The 21493-nt window shown below is 42.1% G+C and overlaps 1 protein-coding gene across 1 annotated transcript in view; it reads right to left on the bottom strand.

The window, feature by feature from the left end:
* The window catches only part of megf6b (multiple EGF-like-domains 6b), a 57991-nt gene that overhangs the window by 14728 nt on the left and 21770 nt on the right, over positions 1–21493 (bottom strand). Inside the window, exons 5-23 of the mRNA XM_053483501.1 lie at positions 18862–18984; positions 9226–9348; positions 8952–9077; positions 7370–7498; positions 7043–7165; positions 6727–6849; positions 6099–6236; positions 5872–5994; positions 4725–4847; positions 4471–4620; positions 3983–4114; positions 3726–3854; positions 3508–3636; positions 3294–3428; positions 3058–3186; positions 1419–1544; positions 910–1041; positions 682–810; positions 463–594 (exon numbers count right to left, since the gene is read on the bottom strand). Coding sequence (XP_053339476.1) covers positions 463–594; positions 682–810; positions 910–1041; positions 1419–1544; positions 3058–3186; positions 3294–3428; positions 3508–3636; positions 3726–3854; positions 3983–4114; positions 4471–4620; positions 4725–4847; positions 5872–5994; positions 6099–6236; positions 6727–6849; positions 7043–7165; positions 7370–7498; positions 8952–9077; positions 9226–9348; positions 18862–18984 — 2454 coding nt within the window. The remainder of the gene's footprint in view (positions 1–462; positions 595–681; positions 811–909; positions 1042–1418; positions 1545–3057; positions 3187–3293; positions 3429–3507; positions 3637–3725; positions 3855–3982; positions 4115–4470; positions 4621–4724; positions 4848–5871; positions 5995–6098; positions 6237–6726; positions 6850–7042; positions 7166–7369; positions 7499–8951; positions 9078–9225; positions 9349–18861; positions 18985–21493) is intronic.

The following is a 21493-nucleotide window of genomic DNA, read 5'->3' as shown; positions in this document are numbered from 1 at the left end:
CTTACACTGATGAGTGGTATATCTTACACTGCATCACGATCCGTTGTCTTTAGTGTCTCTATATGTTTTCCTTTGTTTCTTTGTTTTAGAAATATGACCCAATATACAGTATGTTCACTGTTACTTTAAATAATATGTTTAAATAGCATTCGTTTCTCTATTGCTATGATTGTTAAAAATTAATCTGCACATTAATGAGCCAAATGTATTATGATGTGGGGCTGCTGTGGACCATGAAGTCCAGTGTCACTTTTTGGTCCCAGTCCTCCCCTGTATGACATCATAGTGTGTTCCTAATAAGCCCTGTTTAAACCAGAAGAAACGAGGATTTGCAGGTTTAGACGAATGTAAAAAGAGAGTGTGTGTGTTGTGAGAGAGTGTGTGTGGTTGTAAGTGGGTGTAGATGAAGGTAGAGTGAGAGTAAACAGTGAAGTACTCGGACGGTCCGTGGAACACACTCACTGAGGTCACAGCTCTCTCCCGTAAACCCGGCTTCACAGTTACACTGTCCTGTTAGCGCGTCACAGCTGCCATCACTGTTCCTGCAGTCGCACGCCTTCGCACAGCCCAGGCCCCAGTGTCCAGGGTCACATGCTGTACAGACCATAAACACAACAACTACGCAAGACTGCTACGCAAGACGTGTGATACAGAATAACACAGCTCATCAGGTTGTTGTACCTTTCCTGCAGTTGTGACCCGTCCAGCCTGGAGCGCAGGAGCAGCGGCCAGTCACGGGATGGCAGCGCCCGCTGTTCTCACACACACACTTCAGCTGGCAGCTTTGACCAAAACGACCAGCTGGACATGCTATACACACACACACACACGTTTAGAATGCGGCTCAGGCAGATTGTACAGTATGAATCAGGGAGGAAATTGAAATTTGAACCACGCTTAAGTGCTCACAGTTCTGACAGAGGCTTCCCATGAATCCTGCTGGACAAAAACACGAGCCGTTCTGTTTGTCACACACGCCTCCATTTTCACACACTGGACATGTCTCCTTACAGTCCAAACCCCACTGGCCTGCAGCACACTCTGTGTGTGTGTGTGTGTGTGTGTGTGTGTGTGTGTGTGTGTGTGTGTGAGAGAGAGAAAGAGAGAGAGTATTACTGTACTTTATGTAAACATTTACAGATCTAAAACCTCCAATAATGTTCGAAAGTCTTTACTTAACCAGTCCACCTTTTTTCAACCTGATTGACTGATGTATGTCATGAGGTAATAAAACATTTTCTAATCAGAAAAAAAAAGTTTAAAGAATAAATATAAATAATAGGGGAAAAGTTGTTATTAACATCTAAAAATATCAAGGACCTTAATATAATGTTCGTTTGAGTTGTGTGTTTTAACTGATAAAAACGTTTTTTATTTTTTTTGGAAACAGTGAAAAAAATTAGAGCGATTATGCTCACCTTCCTCGCACCGGCTGCCCATCGTCCCTGCAGGACATCGGCACTGACCGCTCACCTTCTCACATGGGGCTCCTGAGCAGTGACATGACTCCGAGCAGCCAATCCCAAAAGTCCCATCCTCACAATCTACACAAACACATCGTAAGACCTCTTCATAAACAATAGTTTTACTTCATCTATCAGATATGCGGGTCACTTTTTTTTAAAAATGGAAGAGGCTAATGATGACTGTCAATGTCCCCCACGGAAGATCTCTCCTCGTGGGGTATCAATGATGCTAAGAAGAATCAGACCAGGGCTACACGGGAGGAGCTGGTCAATGCCGTGAAGAGAGCTGGGACCATCATTTCCAAGGCAATCAGTAATTCACTAAAACGTCATGGTTTAAAATCTTGCATCGCGCGAAAGGTTCCCCTGCTTAGGTCAGCCCATGTCCAGGCCCATCTGAAATTTGCCAGGGACCATCTGGATGATCCAGAGGAGTCATGGGAGAAAGTCCTGTGGTCAGATGAGACCAAAGTAGAACTTTTTGGTCTTAACTCTATTCGTCGTGTTTGGAGGAAGAAGAATGATGAGTATCATCCCAATAATACCATACCTACAGTGAAGCATGGGGCTGGAAGCATCACGCTCTGGGGGTGTTTTTCTGCACAGGGGACGGGACAACTGCACTGCATTAAGGAGAGGATGAACGGGGCCATATATTGTGACATATTGGGCAAAAACCTCCTTCCCTCCGTCAGAGCATTAAAGATGGGTCGTGGCTGGGTCTTCCAACATGACAATGACTCAAAGCACACAGCCAGGAAAACCGAGGAGTGGCTCCGTAAGAAGCATATGGACTATTTAAAAGCAAAATAACTGGTCTTTGAGGGTCAGAAATCTGGCTGTTAAGCAAGTGATCAAATACTTATTTGACACAGTAATTCACAAATAAGTTGTTAAAAAATCATTTAATGTGATTTCTGGATTTTTCTCTTATTTGATTCTGTCTTTCACAGTAGAAATGCACCTATGCTGAAAATTGTAGACACCTCCATGATTTCTAAGTAAAAGAACTTGCAAAATCACAGGGTGATCAAATACTTATTGACCTCACTGTATAATCTTTGAGCTGAGACAAATTTCCAGACGTGTTGGTGTTTTTCCCCCAAAAAGTCCAAGAAAACACTGGCAGCCTTAGATTAGGTGCAGTCAGGGTTGCCAGATCACACAGACAAAATCCCACCTAGACAGTGCTGAAATCCTGATGATATACTGTAACTTTAAAGATGTTGTGTTTATTCGTGATCCATAAAACCCATGAAGAAAACAATAAAATTCAATTCAATTTATTTATATAGTGCTACATACTGTAACCGTGGCCATTATCGCAAAACAACTTTAGAACATCAAAACAAAATGTGTATAAATTATAATGATCAGATTATACCTGATGAGCAACCCTAGGGTGAAAGTGGCAATAACAAACCTCCTGAGATGTCACGAGGTCAGACCTAGCAAGATCAGGAGGACAGATAGATAGAAAGGAGTAACCGAGAAAGCTGCTATAGACTGGCTCGATCCCAAACCCCACTCTGCTCTACTATTCTCATCAGTGTACTCTTTATTAGAGTAGTGTGAGAGTGCAATTGTTCACCTTCATCGCAGTTTTCTCCCTTTTTACCAGCTGGACACTGACAAACCCCAGTCACAGGGTCACACGCCGCCCCAGATGAGCAGGAACACTTCTGACCACAGCCTGGACCATAAAAGCCTGCATCACACTCTACACACACACACACACACATGTATATCTCAGGTGCTGAAGATTACTTTATAAACCAACATCATGAGAGTAACATCACTCATTTATCATCTCTGTGTGATCCTGACCTTTCTCACAACGGTCACCCTGATACCCCGGCTTGCAGGCGCAGGTGCCGTGTCGCCGATGGCACTCCTGAGTGTTTTCCTGGACGCACTTACATTCCTCGGAGCAGCCGGGACCGAACACCCATTTAGGACATGCTATAAGACAAGGAGACACGTATATAAAGGGGCATGTTTATCAATCAGGGTGACACTGTACAGCCGCTGGGATACTCACGCAGGTGGCAGAAGCGGCCGTACAGCCCCGGGTCACACAGACACGCCCCGTATGTGCGATGGCACCGTCCATTATGGGCACAGTTACATTTCTTATTGCACTGCTTTCCATACAGACCTTTAGGGCATCCTGTGGGAAAAAGAGCACAAATAGTCATCTTAAAATACTTTACAATTTGTTACACGTGTTTTTTTTTTTCTTTTTTCTTTTTTACTGACCGTCCTCACAGTGTTCTCCACTGACACCTGGTGGACAGCGACAGCTTCCGGTCACTGGATCACACACCCCTCCATTTTTACACTTACACTGGAATGAGCAGTTTCTCCCGAACCAGCCTTCAGGACAGGCTGCATCACACACACACACACACACACACACACACAAACACAAACACACGCACATTAAAGGCAAAACAGACTTTCTTAAAAGGAACATAGACATAGCTTTGAGATGATCCTTCCAGAAGAAAACTCACTCTGGTTGCAGAGAATCCCTGTCCAACCATCTGGACAGTCGCAGCCAGTTCGGTGTGTGTTACACACTCCTCCATTTATACAGTCCTCGCAGGACAAACTGCAGTCGAACCCAAAAGTGTCGTTTAGACACACTAAAGACAATGAGAGAGACAGAGAGAAAAAAGATTAGTAAACCTTCTCTGGACATCAGGAAAATATATTTGGAGTATATATTGGAGTTATTGCCACGCCCATCATACAGTCCTGACCTCACTCTAATCCATCTTCACAAATCATTAAAGAGGTTCCTGGGAGGCCAGTGTTTCAAACATGAAGCAGGTAGTCAGTGGTGGGAGAACTTTCTACCTTGATGGCATCCAAGCACTACATGCATTAATAAACTTGAACGCCCCTTGTACAGTATAATGAACTCTGGTTTGCTCTATTCTTTGAAGACAGCAATAGTTTTTTGGGGACATTGAACATATTACTGAATTGAAGGTCTAACCGAATCTCTCAGTCAGTGTGCTCTCAGCCCGCAGCTCTCCTTCATCCTCCTCGTGATCATCATAAAGCTCCAACTGTTTGTAATCTGTGAGCTGGTTTACCAGCCAGGGCTCCTTCACCTGTCCAGTGTGGAGAACTGTTTCACTCAGCACTAAAAACCACACACACACACACACACACACATATATAATGTCAGATGGTTGTAGAGTTGTTAACTGGAGTAGCTGATGATCAGAAGCGGTGCAGATCACTCACACACGCAGGAGCGGCGGTCCGTGTCCAGCCCGTACCCGGGTTTGCAGGAACAGTGGAACGAGCCGGCGCTGTTCTGACATGTGTGTTCACAGCCACCATTCTCAGCCAGACACTCGTCTAGATCTGTACACACACACAGTTCCGTCCGGAGGTCATTATACAGCTCCGTCATACAGAGTAAATCCTCTGGAAATGCCGTTTTATGAAGTTCTCAAAGGTCTTAATTAAGAAGAATTAAATTCCTAGCATTTATTATTATAATGAGAAAATAAACCTTATAAGTGTGGTAATAATTTTAAATGAAATCTAGACATTCGTTACGAGCTGAACCATCTTCAGCGAATGAAAAGAAGATTTGACACCAACAGCATTGATGGAGATGTCTCCACTGCCAACTCGTCTCATCCTTAAAGTCCTTAAACACACTTAGGATATAACTCCACCATGTTTGGATCCATGCCAAAGTGAAATCAGTTCCTCTGGTGGTAGTGTAGATAGTGGGTCATTTCATAACACTGTTACATTTACCAGCCTGTATTTTGAGATACTATTTCTATCGATGTGGATGTTTAAAAAGTTATTTCAGGCTTGTCCTGTTTAATTGCCACTTTTTTATTGGATGGATGTATTAACTTCCAGAAAAAAACTCAAATAAACCAAAATTTCAAGATTAAAATGTGTTTTAAATATATAGGTTTAACAATGTAATATTTGATTGGAGATGGATCTTTAAGTATAAATTCGACTACATTTACAATACACTGCTTTTAAATAAACGGAATTCTCTACCAGAGAATTAGATTTCTTGCTATAATAAACACTGCTGTCGTTTCAGTTAAATATAGTCCGTCTTGACCTTTAAAGGTCCGGTATTTTACGATTTCAAACAGCTTTACTCCCCCTCTGAGCGCACTGTTTCAGTGTTTATGTAAATGAGGTACTGCTGAGCCACGCCCCTCTAGAGACAAGCAGAGCTAAGCCAGGAATTCTGCATAAAAGGTCAATATGTAATTCCATATAAAACATATATTATATTTGTTTTCAGAAACCAGAATTATGATTCTGATGAATCCTGGGAAATCAAAATAAACACAGCTCTATTCGGTCCCAATCCAGAGTGCGTTGCGGCTCCAAAGGCAACACGCACCGTCGCAGCTGCAGCCGTCCGAGTTGAGCCTGTAGCCCGCGGCGCAGTAGCACTCGTACCCTCCCGGGTAATTCATACAGTCCTGCTCACAACACGAGGTCCCGTCCACACACTCGTCCGCGTCTGAAATCGCAGTCGAATCGATCGCTTTTAGATGGAAGCCACGGTCAAAGAATAAATAAAGCTCAAGGATTCAGCGCGGTAAGAGGCAGAAGCTTTTATTTTACCAGTGCACGTCTTGAGGTCGTCGTGGAGACGGTAGCCTTGGTTACAGCTGCACACCGGGCCGTTTGAGTTGTGTTCGCAGTGATGAGAGCAGCCACCGTTGTTCGTCTCACAGCTGTTCACGATCTCCATCTCGATCCCTAACACACACATGCAAACAAAAAAACATCAATAATGCTTCAAAGTCTCGAGATATACTGATGTCATGTCGTTACAGTTCCAAAAAGCTCCTCGCGTACTTAGACAATTTGCGCTTTTGTTATAGCAGCTATAAACAGTCATTCCATCCTAAAGGGAAAAAAAAATCACAGCTTCTGAAGATGGCGAGAAAAATCTGTATAACCTTACAGAAATCCTCACCATATCGACTATCACACACAATTTTTTTAACCTGTTGATAAAGAATGCTTACTGTAAACATTCCCTGTAAACGCACTGTTACTATAGAAACCGTGACATATCAGATCCAGTGCATTCATTATACTGTACATAAACCCATCAGCCTGACTTTGGTTTAGAGAAAACATAAAAATATTTAAAAAAAAACACTTGATAGACAAAAAAGTTTAAGCTTAAGAAACGTCTCTGATATCTGGTGTAAAGAAAACAGACAGGACGGAAAAAACTCACGGTAGCATTGCGTGCCATCCGCTCCCACCTCGTATCCAGCGTTACACACACACACAAAGGAGCCTCTGGTGTTCCGGCAGCCGTGTGCACACTGCGCCTGACCCGTCTGGCACTCATCGATATCTGAGACACACACACACACACACACACACACATAACAATAACAATAACAATAACATATGAGGTCATATATCATATAACAGATTATTCAAGAACTGATTTTTAACTGTGAAGGCAACCACACAAACACAAACACATATTGAGGATTTTTAAGAGTCTCAAGAGCTTCTGGACAGAACCGAGATCCCGTGCTCACCGACGCAGGTGCGTTTGTCTACATGCAGCCGAAACCCAGGATCGCACTGGCAGCGGAAGGAGCCTCTGGTGTTCACACACTTGTGCTGACATCCTCCATTATGGACCAGACACTCATCTACATCTGCAGGGGAAATAAAAAAAAATAAAGTCTTTGACACACACCTCCGAGGTTTATTCATTTCCCTTAAAGTACAACATCGAAGACGCTCAGCTCCGTTCATCAGGACTGGAAGATAAATGAAAGATTTATCCCAGATAAAAAACATAAAAGCTTTTTGAGGAAAGGAAATAATAAATAATAGTGACAAAGCACTGCGCGATTTACCTTCACAGGTCTTGCCGTCGTGCGTCAGGTTGAAGCCCGGGCGACAGTCGCAGTAGGAGTTGTCCCCGTTGCTGTGGCACTCCTGAGAACATCCACCGTTCGATAGCGAACACGGGTTCTCCGCTGCACCTGGAACACATCCACGTCTGAAGCTTATTTTATGTTATTATTAATATTGACAAGTGGTTAAGGCATTGGACTACGGTGCAGGAAGTCCCAGGTTCGCATCCCACGACCACCAGGTTGTCCCTGTTGGGCCCTTAAGCTCGGTCCCTAACCCTCAAGGTGTATAATGCTTAGGAGATAAAAATGTAAGTTGCTCTGCATAAGGGCGTCTGCCAGACGCTTAAATATATTCGCACTCGGGGGGTTTTGAGACTAGTGTAAGTGTGTGTAATGAGCAGTGTGCACTGGGCGCCGCACGCTTAAAGTTAGGCAGAGAAGAATGCTACAATAACATGTAATTATTTAATATAATAATAATTTTTTTCAATAATGAAATAAAATCATTAAGTCAAAATATTTTGCTGTATTTCTTAATATAATTTATTTACAATAAAAAAAACTATTATGTTCATTTGTGTTCGTGTACGCTGGACATTCTCACCGAGTCTTATTAACAGTCAGCAGATGTTAGTTAAGGTATTTAATAGTGATTGACGTGGAAGCCAGATAAATATGAGAGAAAATTCTGTCATTTCTTTGCTAAAATACCCCTTCGCAAGGCGATCGGACGAAGAAAGAAAAAAAGTTAAAGAGCTTGGACCGGATCGACCTGATCTTCTAATTACACAGCAGTCACGTGACCGCGGCCGAGCCTACACTCTGTGCTTCTCCAGCACTTCTTAGGGATATTTACAGTCGATTTATAAAAAACGTCAATTTTGTTTGCGCCCACCAATAAAATTTTGCACCACTGATAAAGCTCTTGACTAAAACAACATGCATGAGGAATCACAAAGGAGTTTTCATTTTCTGCAATGAAAAAATACTCAAACTAGTTACGTTATCAGACAGTAACGATGTAATGTAACTGAATACTTTTTGAAGACAGTAATTTTGTAATGTAATTAGTTCCTGTAAAAAGTAACACTGGTAATGAGTGAGGTTTGAGACTAACGCGCTCGATGAGTTATTAGCTGTTTAAGGTTTGATAACGTGCGCCATAAACACACGTTTCTGCTGCAGCACTCAGAAGCTCGTGCGCTCGGCACAGAATCGTTTAATTGTTAGTTTAAGGTGCGTCTCTATTATAAATGTGGTGATACATGATTTCACACACAAAAGCATGTGATGTGAAAAAGCATGTGATGTAATTGATGACTGATCTAATTTTTTCCCCTCGTTTCTAATCAAGTGCAGGTTAAAGGCAGCACCAGGGATGGAAACAGCTCGTTACTGTCATAGGTGTCTCATATCTTCTAGTCCAGGTGTTTCTCTAATCAGTGTGTTTCAGGTTGAAACTCTATTATTAACAGAAGCTTTTGCAAACACCTGAAATCCTGAGCGGAAAGGAATGTGTTAATCCTGTAAATGGGGAAACTAGGTTAACATACACACACACACACACACACACACTCACGGTTGCAGTGTTTGCCGTCCTCGGCCAGTCTGTAGTTGGGTCGGCAGCGGCACTGGAACTGACCCGCTGAGTGCTGGATGCAAAAGTGTTCACACCCTCCGTTGTTCATGCCACACAAGTTGAGAGCTACACAACACACCCACACACAACACACACACACACACACACATACACCTTATTAATTCACAAAAAGCAAATGAAGCAAGCCTAGAAAGGTGCTACTTTATGATCTTTAGAGTTCTTCAATGAGACAGAACCGAGATCCCGTGCTCACCGATGCAGGTGCGCCTGTCTACATGCAGCCGAAACCCAGGATCGCACTGGCAGTGGAAGGAGCTTCTGGTGTTCACACACTTGTGCTGACATCCTCCATTATGGACCAGACACTCATCTATATCTGCGAGAGAAAACAAAATGTTGCACAAGTGATAAAAAGACAAGTTTAGTAAATGCAACATGACCAGGTTTGCGTCTCCACAGTCTGTTGCGTCCACACAGGTACACAGATGATCCCATCTGCTGTGAGAGCAGCCCTCGCAACATCTTTGAACAATTTCTGCAAATTTCAAACCTTCCAGTCAAATCCAATTCAGTTAAATCTGAACAGGGAGGAACGCTGACCTCATATAAGCAAATAAACCCAAAATAAACCGACACAGGTTCTCAGGTTCGCGTGCTCTGTGAACAAGAACGAGCGTGACAGCGGTGCACCCTGAGTCTGCTGACCCGTGACTGAGAGCTGACAGAAGCTGCGTTTGGGGTTCATGACTCGCTTATGAGATCAGAGCTGATCCTAGCATGCATCATTTACGCACACGCTAACATCCTGCTTAAGCTGAACTGAGATCAGATCTGCACCAGGGTGAGAGTCTGTGTGGGATAAGACAGACTACTTTCCCATGACGTCCGAGCACTAAGAGCGCGACGTGGGGATTCACATGCTGCTCAAAAGACAGACAAAATACCGTCATAAATCCAACACAAGACTTTACGAATTCTACACATATACTGTATATTCTGTATAGAAGGCGGCCCACATCTGGAGGAATGTATATATGTATATCTACACATACAGACTTTTGGGCCGCCATGCACTGTATGTGCAATGGCTTGTCAAGCCGACACACACAGGCCCTGTAGACCTCCATTAAAGCCAAACAACCTCCGTTAAAACTGCTCACAGTCAGTAAATAAGAATTTCTCGTCAGCTAGAAAATTTGTAAACTCTAAGCAAGCACATTTAAATCCTGGAGGAACAGCGCAATTCAATCTACATATTTGTGCAATAAAAAGAAAGGCGCTCAGTAAACATAGTCTTTGAGGAAACTTTTACAATTCTGTCTGTCAATAAAACGTAACGTATATTGATGCACTTCAACACAACATCTGTTTACAGTTACAAATAGCCAATTACACCAACACAGCTGTGCATTTTTCATTAAAATGTCAATCTTTCTGTTTACATGATAAAAATAACACACCCTTCAATCAATAAGAACCATATATATATAAGTTCTTTCACTGATAGTCAATATGTATCGTTAAAACATCTGGATCGGGGCTCCCCAGTGACGCAACAGAGATATCATTCCAGAGGTCACAAGGTCGATTCTCAGGTGATGCTACAGCCATCTGTAGCCGTGATCGTAGACAGCAGATTGGCCGTGCTCTCTCAGGGGGGTGGCATGGCATACCCGCGCTCGCACATCAATCATAGCAGCATGAAGCATTTATGAGCTCACGCAGGTAGAAGGGGGGGATAATGCTTTCCTCCGAGTGTGTTAAGGCGTCCACTAATGTTGCATAAGCAGAAGTTAGATAAGATGCAATCAGCTACTGTCAGGCGTCTAAAGGAATCATGCAATAGTGTTCACCCTCGTTGTCACCTTGTGTTCCCTAATACCCCTATTTCACCTTCGCGGTGGCCGTAGGTACGGTTCATCGTGATTCACGCGACAAAATTTGTGTATGTAGAAGTGACTAGCATTCTAGTAGCATCGCGACTTTGGCGCTGTGAACGCTTCCATTTCCATGCAAAAATTGAACGTTTAATTTTTTTGGGCGGACCTCGCGGAAGATTGCGGATCTTGCAGAACTTCGCGGAACGTCGGCGGCACATCGGCGGGCAATTGCGGCAGCTCACGGTAGCAATGTGAGAGGAAACAGAGAGAGCATTACTGATGTTCAGTTAAAGTAACACAGAATCAAGATCAGGTCTCCATCTAAAATCTATCCCACTTTCAAGCCAATCTTCAGCTTTTCAGCCCGGGATCTGAACACCAATCCTTCGAGAGCAGGCCCATACACTAGGACAGACATATTCCTAAAATTCTTTCTCTTCAAGCAACGTCAATACTCACTCCTATTTATTCCCCTTTCTTACTTCAGCAAAAACCTTGTGGTCTGTCCGCTTTCTCTTCGTACAAAACCTGCGACTTTTCGTGCCAACGAAAGCACTGTTCCCTCCAAAAGGAATGAAAGAGCCTAGTGTTATATAGCTTCATCTCTCTAACATATAACGCAGCAATAACCAGGTCAGTAGCTGTGCATCAACACAGAGCCTCTGCAGGAGATGCGGCTTTGTCCAGTTTTCCTTGGCGACTGACTCAAAGCACCGTATGGGTGACAGATTAACGTACAGATCAGAAACAACTACGTCCATAGAGACGTTGCGCTAGTTAAGTTCAAGGAGCTTCTTCTTCACATGTGTGTTTGTATGTTCTGTAATTGTTCAAAATGACCTGGTATATACAATATATATGGAAATGAGTCCAAGGTTAAACGTGCGAACTTAGACTGAACAACTGCTGTTGGTTTTGGATTGAAGAGTAAATGCATGTATGGATTGAAGCCACCTGGCGAATTAGGTTTGTAGGATTTTTTTAGATATTTAAACAAAGCGGCAGTCTTGAACATCGTGAGTGAAACATCTGATTCTTGATAAATCGACTGTCTGTGGGACCTGTACACACAATCAGTTTTTGCCACATCCCCTGTACAGTCCAGGGCCCGTATTTACTAAGTGTCTCAGCGTGACGCAATTTTGTCCTACTTTTAGGAGTAGGAGTCAGAGCAATTCCTACCTCCACCAAAATGTACGAGAGTTTCTGAGGTGTCCTAACTGGTTAAAAGTAGCAAGGAAACAATGTTTAGGTAGGCATGTGTGAAGGAGAGCAGTTTTAAGTGGTTTTTGTATAAAAGATACATTTGGACAAATATGAAATACTTTTTGTCCACTTTTTGTTTACATTCATACGGTGCTTGGTTTTGGGAATTTAAGTGGCAAAATATAATAAAAACCTGTTGCCAAGGATACTGTATGTACTGTAAGACACTTTAATCCTTGCTAATCTGAATCAAATGATGCATTCGAAGAATTCTGAAATAAAGGCCGTGTGAAAAGGGAAAGGAAAAATTATCTCAACCAGTTGTTTACAATGAAGTAAACTGATGCTGAATGCAAGGCTGGCCAAGCATGCACGTGATCCATCCTTAACACAAATCTAATGCCTCAAGGTTTCCAAAGATGTAAAAAGACGTGTGGTGTGCCTGGTCTGGGTGATACTGTACAGTAGGCTGAAGGAGACCAGAAGATCATCCATTACATACAGTAGAGCCGCCTACAAAATATATTGTGAAGCTGCAAATTCGAGGGTTACAGTAGATATGAATATGTTGGTTATAGGAAGACTCATAAAATATGGGTAAAAAAATATGTAGCTGATGATACGGTGTCGTTTTCTGTTTTAATGGAAGAAGTCTCTTAAAACATAATGTGATCAATTGCTTTCATATAAAAGTAATAACACACTGCAGGATGTGCTGTTATAGGAAATTAATCAATCTGGTTACTTCTGTTACGAGTTTCACATAATCAATTTGTTTTTTCGTATTTGTTATAGTTTTTGTATATTTGTTCTCTATTCTGTATAGGTATAAAGCGAACTCACCTGCTCTCAGGTATCCTGTGCTGAACCGGTCATATGAAGGGAAGCACTGTGGCCTGTAACAGCCCCTAAAACGATGCCAATGCGCAGAATAAGATTTCGAATACACCAAGCCGAGATGAACCCCAAAGAAGACCAAAGAAAGCAGCGGGCATGTGGGGGTCAGCATGCTGGCGAGCGTTCGGCCGGGGTCGGCCGGGGTCAGGGACGGCGACACGGATACAAGCGGAGAAGAACCCGGCTCAGGAGCGTCTCTTTCCTTTCATTCCTCACTCACTCATTTACAGTTGTACTCACTCAGTTCTCTCTCTCTCTCTCTCTCTCTCTCTCCCCAGGTCTCAGTCCCCTCCTTTTCTGGAACTTCATACTCCTTTTATTAAGGGCCGATTCAACACAGATAGGAACATTTTCAGCTTTCTGTTAAACATAAATTTACCCCAAAAATCTCTTTCATCCATGAAATCAGTATTTGCTCTACTTGCTCGGCTCACAGATGTGCCTTGGTTTAAAAAAAAAAAAACTCAAGAACAAATACAGTCTTTAAAATAAATCTGTGTGCTTACATTAAGCCCTAAAATCATAAATACCTGTTTACACTGTATTTCTGTCCTTATGTTCTTACAACATGATGTGGATCATATCAGATTCGAATGATTGTAGTGAAATTTATTAAGAGGGGTGCTCAAGTCAAACCAGGACTGTTGATATCAGGACGCAGTTCTAAGAGTAATAGTGCTTGGATACCACCAAGGCAGAAAGTTTTTTCAGAGCACCGGAGCCATGATCAGACTGCCTGCTTCATGCCTGAAACGCCGGCCTCCCAGGAACTCCTTTAACAGCCCAAACATGTGGAAAGTCAGCATTGTATAGGTGGGGGTGTTTATGAATAATTGCGTGTGCATTTTCCATTTTACAAGCGTCTGTTTCGCCCATCAGTGACCAAGTTATCTATCCATTTTCAAGGATCACTGAATGTTCATGGGAACAACTGCAGCGTGCCCTGAGTCGCGTTCGTCATTCACAAACGTACGGCCTTCTTTAAAACGTTTGCACGTTGTTCTGTTGTTTTACCGCGGCTAAGCGTCTCATCACCATTCTCTACTTTAAGTTTTCTGTAAATATCAGAAATCCCAAGTCCCAGTTTGACTTTAAGTATAGTCATACTTTGTTCTGCAATGCTTTAAGAAATAAATGCATTTTATAGTTCAATACACCAACCTGTGTGGGAAAATGTGTACAAGTTTAATAGCAGCACTAGAAGCGCTACATCTGGAAGCTCTCACAGGTATGACGGAGACAAAAAGTTTCCCTTCACTAAAATAAATGAAGCATATTGTATAATAAAACATCATGTTTGGGTGGTTTAGGGTTTGGGTTCGTTATCACAACTTGTTAAAGTCACTCAGATCCTTACACTTGCCCATTTTTCCTGCTTGTAGCACATCGACCTTAAGATCTTACTGTTCACTTGACACCTAATAAATCCCACACACTAACCAGTGTTATTCACGTCACCTGTCAACGGGGTTAATATCACGTTTGATCAGAGTAAATACTAGTGATGGGAAGTTTGAATCATTTTATTGATTCGGTTGTTTGAATCAAATTTTTTTTTTTTTTACCAAAAATTCTTTCATCAAAATGAACGAATCTTTTTTTTGTCACTTTTTTAGTTCATTTCGTTCTTTTGATCAGAAATAAAATTAAATGTTGCATTTTAAATGAAAAAAGACCCCCAATACCTCAACATACGCAAATTTTGTCTATAGTTTCAGTAAACAAAATATTAACATATTTATTAATTTATTAATATAAACAGAATAAGCAGCTTACCTTTTAAATCTTTCAGTCTGAGTCATTTGTTCTTTTAAATCTATTGCACCGCCTATGGGAGTCACGTGACAAAGGAACGAACGACTCGGAGTTGAAGAGTCATTAAGAAAGAATCACTCTATTCTGTTTCCCAATCACTCTCCGAGACGACTCGTTCTTCACGTTAAAGATTCGTTCAAAAAGAACGAATCATTCACGAACGACCCATCACATGTAAACACCAATGCTGATCAGATACTGTATGTAGAAACTCATTTTTTTTTTCCACCAGCTCGTCCCTGCATTCCTGCACAATCCTCCTTTATAATGTGTGGGGTTTTTGAAGATAAAAAGGCAGCTTTACTTGACTGTGTGCAAAAGTTATGACCCCTCCCATCAACATGCAAAATCTATTTACACAACTAATGTAAAATCTATTGAAAAGATTTACTTGACATTACATGTATAGATAGAACACAATAATGGAATAAACAATTAATACTCTATAGCCAAGTCTGGATAGATACAACATTATTCTGAATGTCTTAAGGAATCATGTGTAATACTATAGTAAGTAAAAAAAAAAAGAAAAGAAATTCAACTAAAAAACTAATTAATTAGGTTATTTATTCCATCCTAATGAAACACTAACTATTTATACACATCTGGAGAAAGAAATGAAAAAAAAAAAACGGAAACTTTTTTTTGTAAGTCTCGAAATCCAGACTCACAACACTAAACACTGTCAGTCCAGAAATGCTGGTACTTTAAGGTTTTTTTGGCTGGTACTGAAGTACCGCATGCTCACATAAAGATACGGTCTGGGTCTGATTAGCCTACAGTACACACACACACACACACACACACACACATTCCACATGGTACATGGTATTCCAGGAGGTGTTTTGGGTCGAGACTGAAGACGATAAGGATGTAGAAGAAGCCGATACGAAGCCTCTGAATGGTCAAGCAGGCGCCAAATTTAAGATTGACGTCTAATGTGAGATTATTATACAGTAAGGTCTGTGAAGTAACTCTAATGAGACTGTCAGGGAGCTGGAATGTAGAAGACATTCAACTGCACAGTGTGTGTGTGTGTGTGTGTGTGTGTGAGACAGAGAGAGAGAAACACTAATGATATATAGATCTGAAACTTTTATAGGAGATTTATAAAGAGAAGGTGAGTGCAGGTCCTGGCAGGAGACTGGCGCTGCAGAGCTGGCACTCACACGGCTGACTCTCAGTGATTTCCCCAGAGTCTGTCATGAGAACACTTTCAGGAGTCGAACAGAAAACTGTTATACACACACATATACTAGTGATGGAAAGTTTGGATCATTTTAGTGACTTGGTTCTTTGAATCGCGTTCATTAAAAAATAAACAAATCTTTTTTTAAGTCATTTAGTTCATTTCGTTCTTTTGATCAGTAATAAAATAAAACGTAACACTTTCATTAAACAGACCCCCAACACCTGTACATACACAAATTTTGGCTATAGTTCCAGTAATAAAACAACTACAATGCATATGATATACAGGATGAGCAGCTCCCCTCTCATATCTTCTAGTCTGAGTCGTTCATTCTTTTGACTCTGCTGCGTCTATGGGAGTCACGTGAGAAAAGGACGACCGACTCGGAGTAGAAGATATGAGAGGTGAGCTGCTCATCCTGTTTATCATCATTCCCACTAGAAGACTCAAAGTTTTTTTTTATTATTTTTTTTTTTTTTATAAATTTAGTCCTGTCCAATTCTTTTTTCCCCGATTTTCGTCGTGGCCAATTCCTCCCCGTCACTAGGAGGCTCCCACACACATCAAGGCTACTACAACCACTCAGTCGGGAGGACGAAAGCTATCCCGTGTTTCCTCCGAACCACGTGACGTGAGCCGACCGCATCTTTTTCGAACTGCTCGCTCACGCACCATTAGGGGCGGAGTAACACACTCGGAGGAAAGCGCTAGCCGCTCCTTCCGCGTGCGCGAGCTCACAGACGCCCCTGATTGGCTGTAGAGCCGTGGTTAATGTGGGAGCACAAGTACCTCTCATCCCTCCCCCCTGAGAGAGCTCGGCCAATCAGCTCTCTCTGTGCCTCCGGCTGTGAGAGGAAAACAGCATCACCCGGGGTTCGAACCAGCGATCGAGGTTTTGCGATGCTTTGTGGACGCGCGCCCAGTCTCTCTGAGACTACATGCTCAAAAAGAACAAATCGTTCATTCACCCCATCACGTAATTTCGACAAAGGTCATGCTTATATACTTTAGCTATTAAAGCCTGAAATGCAACAAACAGTAAGATGATGTTTTTTAGTTCAGGATTAGAATCATAATTCTGACTCTGTTTCAACTTGTTGCTAAATTATGCAACAGGGAATAAAATGATCAGCTCAGCCTTATGAGAAAATGACATTTAAAGCCATCTCCAAGCCAATCTTTTAAGCGGAATCAAAAGAAATACTTTTTTTTTAATTCACCACATTTTATTGCTGCAATATCTTAAGGATGTCAAACTACAGATTTTTTTTTTTTATATTTAAATGAGAATAAAACTGAAATGCTGGTATTTGGACCCAGTGAAGCCTGTGTTGACCATTTTATACAGATATGTTCCCTTAAATCGTATAGAAAAGCAACTTAAGTGGTTGAAACCAGACTACCTCTGGTGAAAAAATCCATTGGTTTTAAGATGGATGAATAAATTGGTTCTGTAATTAAAGTTAGCTTTTTTCAGCTTAGGCAATTGTCCATGGTCAAGCCATTTTGAACAAAAAACTAGGTTATACAGAATATGCTCTTATCCCAAACTACAGTATCTTGGTAACTACAGTAACTACTACCTTTATCTTGGTGTTGGCGAGGCCTCTCCTGCCTGTTCTTAAAAGCAACACGTAAGCAAGAACACATAACTCGTGCCCTGGCATCTCTACCCTGGCTGAGAGTCAAGTTCAAGGTCGTGTATAATTTAGCACCGGCGTACATTTCTGACCTGCCTGACGCCATGCAGTCCAGCACGCTTTCTCTGGTCTGATGATCAGGTGTTACTCACAGTTCACAAATCGAGGGTGAAGAGTCGGGGTGATCGCGCCCTTAAACACTGGAACGAACTGCCACTGTACATCAGGCAGCCTGCACGCTTCCTATCTATCTTTTTCTTAGGACCGTACAGCACTTTTGCTCGACTATGTTGTGTTTAAATCTGCTTTATAAATATATCATTGACTTAAACTCATTTTTATTTTCTGCTTCATGTGCACTTTTTTTCACCCTTCGTTTTTATACGAACATGTAACCTCTCAAGACTGTGTGGATTAAGGCCTATTAAGGCTTCTCTGTGGTCTCGGACTTTCTGCTGTGCCGGTACGGAGTGGCCTCCGTGAGCCCCGGATCTAACCTCACATGACCTGTAGGGGCAGGTGAGCACCATGGAGTGCCAGGGCGAGATGTTGCAATGCTAAGCATAATGGCAGAAGTGTTGAGACGAGGTTAGCGTGAGTGGGGGAGACGACTCTCTTTGTGTGGGTTAAAAAGCCCTAATTCGTCCTCTTGTGTATGACAAGTTTCGGGAACAGTAGTTTAAAAGAGTTTGCCGCTCGTGACACCTAAGGTGATTAAACTGCACTCTTTCAGGTTTTATCATGCAGCTAATGATGAGCAAAAGTGAAAAACACATTGGAAGCTGATTAAGGTGTCGGCTATTGATGTACCTGATGCTCTAAGCTCTTCCATACAGTATGTACCTGCTGCAATTGATTTCCTGTCCATTAGGGAGCGAAATCCTTTCCATGACGGAGTGAATTTGCACAACTTAACGAGCATCCTATCGATCATGATGAAAGCTGAACACCTCAGTGATGGAACCTCTTTAAAAGTCAATAAACCGCAGCAGAGATGTAGCGTAGCGTAGCGCAGTGCGGCGTTCATCACCGGCTCATGCTGATACACACTCCACAATCCGCCACAGACCTGATCGAGTGATGCAAGACCTCATCGTGTTTGATATCTCCAATACAATCGCTTCCAGATACGGACAGAAAAATGGGAGTGACCACATGTAAAAATCTAGAGACGTTTCGTTATATATTGTATGGATGAAGTCATAAGAAACCCCCCTGAAGAAGGTTTATTTAATCAGAACCTCCTCTGAAGTGCTCACCTTGGCAGGTCCTGCCGTCCTCTTTGAGTTCCTGTCCTGATGGACACTTGCAGTAGAAGCTGCCAATGGTGTTACAGCACAGAGCCTCGCACCCTCCATTAGTCTCCTCACACTCGTTCACATCTTGTAAAGAGACAGAGAGAGGGAACAAAAAATAATGAAACGGCCTCCAGCAATCAGAACCAGGTCAGGAACCACGAACCATGTCATGATGTATAGTTTAATATTGGTGAGGAACTTTTAAACATTAGTGTTATGTATCTAAAGTCACTTGCGTTTACTTCGCAGAGAAACTAAACATCAGGAGCCCTCATGATTCCTTTAGTTCCACCCCAATGAGGCATTTCATTAATACTGCCTACAACTTCAGTGGGGTGACGAGGACTGGGCATGTCCTCCCTGTGCCTGACCAACAGACCAAAGACAGGCAGATTAAATGAACTGGTGTTCTCAAATTGTCCATCGTGTGTACACTGTCCAGGGTGTACCCGCGCTGGGATGGGCTCTAGGTCCCACGCAGTGCTCTACAGGGTAAGCGGTATAGAAGATGAAACACTAAACTGATGTACAATAAATGACTCCAGATGTTTCTAAACCTAGAAAAGAAACCCTTTCTTATATCTTGACCTGCATGTGTTGCTCCTATAAGCGTACCTCTCATAGGTTTTTTTTAATATTTGTTTAGTTGTCCGTCACCGTGTGTGTTGTCTCGTTGTGCGTAGCCTGCTCACTAGTGATGCTAGGCATTAAATAGACATACTAGGCATTGTAATTCAAGTGAAAACAGCCTTTATTTTACCCTGAAAGTGCTTGGAAACATGGCATCAACACATGATTATGAATATGAACGATAAATCAGGTCATATTAATAACAAGATAAAGAGACACATTTTAAACATTTGAAAAGCAGCGTTTGTAATCTAGGCTAAACTTTTTTTTTTTTTTTATTTCTATAGGGCAAACCTACAGTTTACAGCCTACGCTAAATAACCACTATTATTTTTTTTTTCATTTATCACACAGAAATGTTCATTTAGCGTTTTCACGTTCGCTGTGAAAAAAAAGAATGCTAACGTTAGATTTAGCAGCTTGACCTGTTTTCCGTTTAATGGTTTAAATTCCCGACCTCAATTTCTCCCGCGCCTCGTTTTTGTTGTGACTGGCAGCAGTAGCTGCTTGGCGCTTTCGTGACTTGTCACGTGACGTAACCTTATCAAAGAACTTAATAAAATATGAAAATAGATATTCCCAAATATTTATAGGCTATAGGGAATTGCACGCAACATACATGGATTTTTTTATTTAATTTTGTTTTTAATGACCCGCCCCAACCCACCCCGCAAAGAAAGTGACAATTTCTTTACCCGCACCAACCCGTTTCCAGACGACCCGCGCATAACTACTCCTTAGCGCTCTCTCATGTATGTTCATCCCTCACCCTGAAAGCCCTAAAAATAAATGGGTACAAGAAGAAGACTTGTGTGCTTCAATTCCTGATTTTGGTTCTTCTTGGTCTTCTTCCTGTGATGTAGCCTATCACTGATGGCATTCTGTAACTTCCGGATCTTGTGCTAACAGCCTGTACAGTAAAGTAAACCTCTGGAACTAGGCAGTGTCTCTTGGGTCATCAGAACACACTGGTTATACTGGGACTAATCTGGTAATCCTAAGATCACAGCATGAGATATAAACAGATAAAATCTTTTAGAAAAACATTTATTTAAACATTTAAACAACATGCTGGAAAACGAGATGATGTGACACGCTTCAGTATATACAGGGTTATGGGTGAAGCAAGTTAAGAAGCCATTTAACATACAGTATGTGTTTAGTGAGACCTGGAGATGTCAGGAAGAGGGAGACAAGCCAGGCAATAAGAGAGAGAGAGAGAGAGAGAGAGAGGGAGAGAGAGAGTGATGTCTGGAGGACTTGAAACAAATCAATCCAGTTACGTATCACTATTCTTTTTGTATAACTTTTTTATTGGTGGCTCTAAACTACTCACACACTGGCAGGCAGCGAGCAACCTCAGTGGTAGGAGCAGATTATTTGCTGAGTTTCGTGATCTCAGTGCAAATCGAATCGCACTTAGGTATCACGATTACATCGTATCAGGTGAGTGGTGAGTCCCATCCCTGTCTTATTATTAATTAAATATTCATTTTTGTTGAATATTACTTGTTAAAGAACATACTGTACAGAGCATATTATAACTTTTGCACTGATTGCATTACATGATAGTTTGTGAAGTAATTAACACTGATCAGCCTTAACACTACAGCCACCGCGAGGTGAAGTGAACGAGCTGGCGTCGGGATGCCTGGGCTAGAGCAACTCTGAGATGGTCCCTGAGTGCAGGACAGGACTGAGAGGACAGTGAACCTTAGACGGGGTCATGGGTGGACAAGGCTTACCGGGAGTGAAGGCTGGTAGCACGGAGTATGAAAGCAGTGAATGCTGGCTGTGATAGAAAGGAACGAGGACACACAGAGCACTGCAGTTGGTGTAGTTGCAGAATGACACCACCTGACCAGCTGGGGGTTGATCCCTAGGCTGACTGGGTGAACTTACAACATACACAACTTCCTAAAGTCTAATATTACATCGTGTCTTGTTTAAAAGTGAGTCAGCG

Source organism: Clarias gariepinus, chromosome 23 (genome assembly GCF_024256425.1).
Source record: "Clarias gariepinus isolate MV-2021 ecotype Netherlands chromosome 23, CGAR_prim_01v2, whole genome shotgun sequence".
NCBI lineage: Eukaryota > Metazoa > Chordata > Actinopteri > Siluriformes > Clariidae > Clarias > Clarias gariepinus.
This window is presented reverse-complemented; position numbering and strand designations above follow the sequence as displayed.